Below are 8,436 nucleotides of genomic sequence, written 5' to 3'. Positions count from 1 at the left end.
TACAGCTGTTTGAAGGAACAGGCTCCGCAGGGGGCGGGGCAAAGTCTGGGAGATGGCAGAAATTCATATTCCGGTTCTACAGGAATCTAAGAACAAGAACAGATTTGTATTCTTGGAGAAGCACATAGTGAAGAAGAAATCCAGAGGAACCAAACGATTATGTACAATATCATATAGCAGATGTCCATGGAGTAGCTGGGGCAGGTTGGGGGCAGCTTCAGGTGGGGAGTTTTGGTTCTATTCGGAGAGAAGACTCATAGAGACTTTCTTCATCCATTACAAAAGATTGATCCAGTAAGTACTGAGTTACCTGAAATGAGAGAAACGAACAATAGAATTACAGGACGTCCCAGGCTGGGGACACTGCGTTTCTTGCAAGAATTTTTCTTCTCTTTTGCTTTTTTTTTTTTGGGATAGGGTCTTAGTCTATAGCCTAAGACTGGTCTAGAAGTCACTATGTAGCCCAGGTTAGCCTTTAGCTTGAGACCATCCTTCTGTTTTAGTTTGCGAAATATGGAGACTGCAGATGTATAGCATCACACCTGGGGGATCCAAATGCTTTTGTAGGTTCAGGACACACACCTATGAGAAATAGTGTTTTGGTCTCCCACCTGCAAGGGTCTTGCTATATGACAAGGTTAACTCTAGCCTCAAACTCAGGATCCCTTGCCTCAGCTTCTCAAGTGCTAGCTCCATCATATTTGGCTGTGCTTTGTTTTAATATAACTTTTCTATTTAAATTTTGTTTGAAGATTTACTTTGTGTGTGTGTTGCTGGAGTTATAACTACGGAGTTATAGTCACAGTTCCTGTATTCTCTTAATAAACACCTTAATAGTAGTAAATCACATGTGGGAAACATTGCTCTTGACTGCTTTTCTTCTGTTTTTCTTTCTTTTTCTTTCTTTATCTGATCTCTTGAGGAAATGTTTTGGACTGGAACAAAGCAAACAACTCCCTGAAAAGGCCCATTGCTTAATCTAAGCGGCAGGTGCGTGGGTGTTAACACTTCCTTTAGTGTTTCAGGTTGAAGAGTTCTCCAGCATCCTCAGGTATACATGTTTACTCCCAGCAGGGCTGTCAGGGGGAAGGGTCTGCGTAGATTCCCTATGGTCGAGTCTGATAGAAAATGTTAGTATGAAAAAACTGAGAAATTTCATTGTCTTTCCTCCTGACTGTCTGCTCTCCTCTTGAGTCTCAGTCTTTTGCTGAGTACCTGCACACTCAACAAGAGGCCAGAGCTCTGACCTTACAGGAATTCTTTGGACCCAAGGTTCATGTGTTTGTCAATCTGGAGCCAAATGTGCCTTTCTCTCTCCACAGAAACCAAGAGCAAGAAGGGAAAGGAACAACACCTTTGTTCTGTGCTTGACAGTCCAGTGGTAGCTGCTGAGGTGAGATCAAGCCTGTGGCTTTTGTCTTGGGGAACTGACTCTGTCTCCAGGAAGGTCAGAAGCAGTTGGATACTGCTTGACAGGAACAGATGAAATTATTGCTATGTCTGATTGACAGCTCACACCCTGTACCTCTAGAAAGATGACCTCAGATGTCAGAGTCTAGCTTCACTCAGCCCTGCAGGTAAAGACATGGTGACCTATGACTGTAGGAAATAAACTAGACTTTTAGCCCTAGTGGGTAGCTCCATGAAAAGGGTTCTCTTTGGACATATCAGTGCACTCAGCTCCCAAAACAGACTGCCCAGGCCTTTCCACGGGAGCACAAAGTTCATTTCCCTGTTTTTCTTGAGCTGGAGACTGCTGACAAATCGATCAGGCCGAGCCACTCAGGGAGTTAGTTGGAGGAGCAGTGGTGTTCATATATCTTGGACATCAGAGCTTGAGAGAAGGTTAGAGTAGAGGCAGGAGACAGGAAATTTTGTTGGGAACTTCTGGGACTTTCCAAGTGCCATGTTAGCACTACAGTGCTTTTTAGATATAGTGTGTGATGCACTAACAAATCTCCTCCAAACACTGCTAAATTTAATTGAATAGTATGTCTTCTTATCTTCTTCTTCTTCTTCTTCTTCTTCTTCTTCTTCTTCTTCTTTCTTCTTCTTCATCATCATCTTCTTCTTCTTCTTCTATCTCTCTCTCTCTCTCTTCTCTTCTCTCTCTTCTTCTTCTTCTTCTTCTCTCTCTCTCTCTCTCTCTCTCTCTCTCTCTCTCTCTCTCTCTCTCTCTCTCTCGTAGGTGTGAGCATGTAGGTGTCAGAGGGCAGTCTTTGGTGTCCATCCTTGCCATCTTTGGGTCTCTTTTTTGCTGTGCACTGCTGTGTAGTCAGGCTAGTTGGCCCGAGGTTCTGGAGATTTTCTGGTCTCTGATTCCCAGTTATAAGAGTCAGAGATTCCCATCTTGCCATAGGAGCACTGTGCTTATGAACATTCACGACTGAGACTGGATTTTATGGGCTTTGGGGATTTGAATTCAGGACTTCATGCTTACACAGCAAATGCTTTACCCACTAGGCCAGTGGTTCTCAACCTTCCTCACTGAACCCTTTAATACACAGTCACTCGTGTTGTGGTAACCCCCAACCATAACATTATTTTTAATACTTCATAATTGTAATTTCTCTACAGTTATGAATCATAATGAAAATACCTGTGTTTTCTGAGGGCTATATGTGACCCCAGTGAAAGGGTTGTTACACCCATATAAGGGTCATGACCTACACAGGTTGAGAACCACTGCACTAGACCATCTTCTCAGACCTTAAGATTATTATTTTTTTTTAATGGGCTAAATGATGTGCGACTGGGGATATAGCTCAGTTGGTAGAGTGCTTGCCTAGCATGCACAAAGGTAAACCTGGCTCTCAGGAGATACTTTTTAAAAAGTACTAAATATGGTGGGAGGCAGAGGAAGGTCAAGCTCTTTGAGTTCAAGGCCAGGCTAGTGTACCTATTGAGTCTACATATTGAGCTCCTGGCCAGCTCTTTCCTTCAATAAAAATATTTGTCTTCAATAAAAATAAAAATTAAAATTAAAAATTAAAAGTAACTGACAGACTACACAGACATTTTTGGGTTGGTGTGTGTGTGTGTGTGTGTGTGTGTGTGTGTGTGTGTGTGTGTGTGTATGTACACGCGCACACTGGAGACTATTGTTATCCAATATACAAGTCATATTTAAATTTCGAGTGCCCTTCAAATATTTTTTTTGGTTTTTTGAGACAGGGTTTCCCTGTAGTTTCTAGAGCCTGTCCTGGAACTAGCTCTTGTAGACCAGGCTGGCCTCAAACTCAGAGATCCGCCTGCCTCTGCCTCCTGAGTGCTGGGATTAAAGGCGTGCACCACCACCGCCAGGCCTCAAATATTTTTATATTATTATTATGGGTGTATATGTGGGTTTTTTTGGGTGTGTATGGGGGGTATTCATGTGCTATGGTGTGCATGTAGAAATCAGAGGACAGTTTTGAGAGTCAGTTCTTTCTTTGTGGGTTCTGGGGATCAAACTGGGTTGTTAGGCGTGCTTAGCCACCTTGCTAGCCCCCATGGTGTTTTTAAACCTGGGGTCTAATCAACATTCATACACTGAATTTAGATGTCATGTGTTTCGGTCTCCTTTAACCTAGAGTAATATTGTGTGTGCGTGTGTTTCATTTAGTTTTTCTTTTTGTTGTACTATATGGGGTTTGAACCTCATTCCCTCATTCATGCTAAGCAAGCTTTCCACCACTGAGTGCGACTGTCGTTCTGTGGTTTTTACTTCTTTGTCTGTTTCCCTCCAGAGGACATGCTCATGAGGATCAAGGGCCTATCTATTTTGTACACTGTGCCTTGTGGCTTGAGATAGCTGGGAGAACAGAACTCATTCAGTAAATGTGTGTCTATTGGGTGAACAAAGAGCAACATACAAGTGGCCCAGGTAATTATTCATGGATCTTCTCAGTGTGGCAGAACAGAACATGGCACAGAATTAACTTTTGTTGTTTTGTGGGACAGGGTCTCTCTTTTATGTAGCTCTGGCTGTCCTGGAACTCACACGTAGACCAGGTTGGCCTTGAACTCAAAGTGATTCACCTGCCTCTGCCTCCCAAGTGCTGGAATTAAAGGTGTGCATCACCATACCCAGCAACTATTTTTTTTTTTTTTTTTTTTTTGAGGCAAGGTTTCAGGTAGTCCAGGCTGGTCCCAAAGTTGCTATGTAACCGAGAATGACCTGCAACTTCTGATAGTTCTCCTTTCTCCTCTCAAGTGCTGGGATTTCAGGCCTGGACCACTGTGCCTGGTTTTATGCTGGGAATTGAACTCAGGGCACCATGCCTACCAGGCAAGTACTTCAGCATCTGAGTCACATCCCCAGCTCCAATACAAGCTATTTCTTTGGGCTTGATTTGTAGCAGAGAAAAACTAGAGTGAGGTAGATGTCCATCCACATAAAGGATTAGTGAGAGGAATGGGTTTCCTGCAGCTTTAAGCAAGAATAAGGCCAGTCTGTCTCAGAAAGGAGTGACTGCAGACACCAAGGAAAAGAGGACGATGCTGACAGTGGCTAGCAGGTGATACTGTGGTAGAGAAAAATGTGTGGTGTTTATGCACTGGCCTGATTCAGACTGGAGAAGCAGGATACCCTGGTCTTTGGGAGGACAACCCGTGACTTCTGGGTCTTTGAGGCACAGTGCTTTTCAAAACTAGAAGCGTTTGGGGCTGGGCTATGGCTCGGTTTCCTGCCTACCATCTGCAAAGTGCTTCTTTGATCTCAAGCACCAAAGAACAGGAGCATGGAGGTGCACACTTGTGTTCCTAGCCCCTGGGAAATGGAGGCTGAAAGATGACAACTTCAAGGTCATCTTTGGCTACATACTGAGTCTGAGGCTAGCCTGGGCTACAGGAGACTTTGAAAAACACCAATCATGAACCAGCAAGATGGCTCAGCTGATAAAGGCACTTGCGGCCAAGCCTGGGGATCTAAATTCAATCCCTGGCAGGAGAAAACTGACTTCTACAAGTTGTCCTCTTACTTCCTCAGGCTCAATGGTACATGTGTATCTGAACGAACACACACACACACACACACACACACACACACACACCCTATAAAACACAAACTAAGCAAAACCACAGCTAACCAACCAAGCATTGGGGATGTTTGGAGCCCCGTCGCTAGCCCTGTGGGAGAGCAGACATTGTTTTAAGACACCCTATGGGATCTCAAATCAGGCAAGAGTCACAAGCAAGGACCAGCTTGGCTCTGGCCAGGGAAGAGGAGCGGGGTGGTTTCTGTAAGGGTATGACATTTTGCGCTGGACCATGAGGATCCTGGAAGGCACGAGGAGAGGTGCTCCAGGAAAGGGCAGAAGCCTGTGCAGACAGCAGCACTGTGAAGGAGAGGAGAGACCCCAAGTGTCGCCCTCTTACCTTTGCCTGGTGTTCAATTTTGTAGGCAGTCTGTTGAAACTGGCGAATTTCTCGGATAATATGGGAGATCTGCGGGAAGGCAGGGGTGTTTTAGAATAGTCTGCTCTCTCGTGCTGACTTGTTGATGAAAAGGGTCATCGGTAGCTATGTCTGAAGTCACACTCCCACCTGAAAAACTCCACTGGCTTTCTTTACACCAGCCCCCGTTTCTGAGGTGAAACCTGTCTGTTGGGATGTCTGTGATAATGTGTATGTGTGCATGGTGTGTGTATGTGTGTGTGTGCGCGTGTGTGTCTGCGCACGCACATACACGCACACTGAGCACGTGCTCATGCTTGATAAAGAGAACTCCCTCGGTCAGGATCACAGACTTCCCAACACCACTACTACCAAACCCTAGCTGCCAGTCAAAGAAAAAGGCTTGTGGGTGTCTAATGTGTACATGCCAGGATGCGAAACATAAGGACTTCCCTCCACCACCAAGATGGAGCTTCTCATTTACGTTTAAAAGACTTGCTTTTTATTAATGTGCAAGCCCATTTTACAGAGTGGGTGCAAATAGAGGCTCTCTGGTTGGGGTGAGAGAGAGACATGGATGACCGGAAGTCTTGTGCCTGCTCAGAGTGGTCTCCTTGAGTCCTCTTATCCCCATGCTCTGAATCTTTAGGAGCAGATTTGAAACTTGCTCTCTTAGGTGTTGTTACAGAATGATTTTTCTTTAGTTATGCTAAACAAGCGTTTCTGCCAACGAACATTAAAGTGTGGGCTGTGAAGAAAGCTGGGCTTTGGGGTCAGACCCAGCATTCAGAACCAGCTCTTCTTTTAACCCGCATGGGAGCCTTGAGCTGGTCTCTTGACCTCACCCATCCTCCCCTGTAGGGAGGGGTGTTGGGCTAAAGTGGGAAAGGTAGGGGACACAGGGCTAATGCCATTAGTGTCAGTCATGGTTGTTACTGGAGACCTTCCGCCAGATGAACCTGGAATAGGGGCAGGCAGAACGAGTTGTGCTGGGGCGGAGTCTGGGTGGCTCAGTCTGGAGTTGTGCCCCCCCCCCCATCTACCCAGGGAAACATACCATCCTCATCTTGGAGAAGTTGACCAGGCCATCCTCTGTGTAATTGGGTGTCCCCTCCTCGATGAAGGCCAAGTCAGTGAGGTACATCCCCAGATAAGGGACGCAGGGTGGGTCACAACTTGGAAACAAATGGAATCCACAAAATTTTTTCACTTAAGGAAAGGAACTTCTGCTAAGAACAGAACACCCTGCATGCAAATTTTGACTGTCTAGAGGCAACGGGATTTCTAGTTACGGCGACTCATAGGGCACATGGGCACATACAGACTTAGACTGCTAGCCAGGCTGGAGGGTGGGATAGTGTGGAGCTGCCTGGACCCTCACATAGGCTGGGGGAAGGGAATCTTACTTGTGTCTCCTCCTTCTGTGACCCAGAATGCCTTTCTTTGCTTCTCTGATGTCTGCGCAATGGAGCTCTCCAGATGTTCCCAGGCTCATCCTAGTTCACTGGTCCCCCCTCCCCACCGTTACTCTGTGCTCAGGCACTTCTGGGAAGGCTGGGCCACCCCCACCCAGGTTCCAGCAGCTGCACAGTGTAGCGTCTCTAAGACCCATCCTCTTACCACCTAGGTTTAGGGGCCACCTTCCTAGAAGTGCCTTCTGGGAAGGGTGGGTGATTCTCAGGGTCTATGGTTACAAGAGATAACCATAGACCAGGCCTCTGATGTGTGGCTCTGAGCAGGGATTTGTAGCCTGTACTACAGCAGCTTTTCTGGTGCCTTGGGAGGGTGCAGGGGAGTTGGGGTTGGTGATGGAGTGAGCCACCATAATCCTCCCTTCAGCAGCTTGAGGGGACGCTTGAGATTGTGGTCTGTAACTTCCTCCCAGCTCAGCACAGAGATGCTAGAGGAATTGTTCCTCAGAATACTTGACACTCCTGCCATGCTGGAGGAAAATGTGGTAGAGACCTTGAGCTAGCCCTCCTTGAATCCATCCCTCCCGGTGCTGGGATTAAAGGTATGTACTGTCACATCCGATTTTTATTGTTGTTTTTGCTTTTTTGAAAGTGGGTCTCTCTACTTAGCCCTGGCTGTTCTGACCATCACACCTGACTTTATGTGGGGTTGGGCATCGAACCCGGTGCCTCTTGAAAGTTAAAGTAAGCACTCTACCAGCTGAGTTACGTTCCCAGCCCAAGATATGACATCCTAAGCTGCCATCAATCAGTGGTCATCAACAGAGAACCATCTAGTAAGATTGCTCTCAAACAACGGTACAGCATTGTCCTACTCTTAAGAGTTAATTCAAATGGGCCTGTCAGTCACTTGGACAGGAAAATGCTTTTCAGAAAACTGTTCCAGAGACCTTTGAGAAAGTGCGAAGCCAAGCTAACCACGTAGGTCATTACACTGGTCCCTTTGGCCACTGCTCACTATCATCTCTTGAACATGTATCTTAAGCTCTATAATGAACTCTCTCTAGCTTCTTCACTGCCCTGTGAGCCCTGCCTGTGTTCTTCTGATGAAGACCACTAGGACCAGAAAGCTGAGGAGAGTTCAGACTAAGAGCCCAGTGAACACAGGCTGAAAAGATTCCAGGGACAATTGAATGGGGCTGAAGACTCTTACAGGAGAGCCACTTCAGGACTCTGACTGTGTGTGTCACTTTTCTGTCCAGAGATTTTTGTCAGTTATCTTCTGCTTTCTGGCTCTTTTCTAGTGAAACAGACTTCCCAGCAGCATTGGACATGGTTTGTTCTCCATCTCCACAGGGCAGATCTGCCTTACATAAAGATCTTGGTACCCAGAAAGCCCCTAAGCCTTCTGCTCTGTGCCACAGGCAGCGGAGGGTTCTAGGGGAGGCACTTACACAGGCATACAGATGACCTGAAAGGGAACACAGTCAGGAGAGGGACTCAGACAGAATGGGAGCCACGGAGACAGTTAGGTAGCAGTAGTGGCTGCGGTGGATGAGGAAGCCGTGTGAAGGAGGCAGATGGAGCAACGCCCAGAGGCAGACGGACAGTTGGTGAATGCACAGTGGGGCAGCTCCGGACAAGCACA

General features: G+C 46.5%; 1 protein-coding gene across 2 annotated transcripts in view; it reads right to left on the bottom strand.

Annotated features, from left to right (window-relative positions):
• Positions 1-217: 217 nt before the first annotated feature.
• Positions 218-8,436, bottom strand: part of Rasgrf1 (Ras protein specific guanine nucleotide releasing factor 1) — a 107,615-nt gene continuing 99,396 nt past the window's right edge. For both annotated transcript variants that reach the window (XM_038323410.1, XM_038323411.1), the window contains 3 exons: positions 6,434-6,551; positions 5,359-5,427; positions 218-310 (listed from right to left, as the gene is read on the bottom strand). In XM_038323410.1, coding sequence (XP_038179338.1) covers positions 218-310; positions 5,359-5,427; positions 6,434-6,551 — 280 coding nt within the window. The remainder of the gene's footprint in view (positions 311-5,358; positions 5,428-6,433; positions 6,552-8,436) is intronic.

The sequence above is a fragment of the Arvicola amphibius genome, chromosome 3 (genome assembly GCF_903992535.2).
Source record: "Arvicola amphibius chromosome 3, mArvAmp1.2, whole genome shotgun sequence".
NCBI lineage: Eukaryota > Metazoa > Chordata > Mammalia > Rodentia > Cricetidae > Arvicola > Arvicola amphibius.
This window is presented reverse-complemented; position numbering and strand designations above follow the sequence as displayed.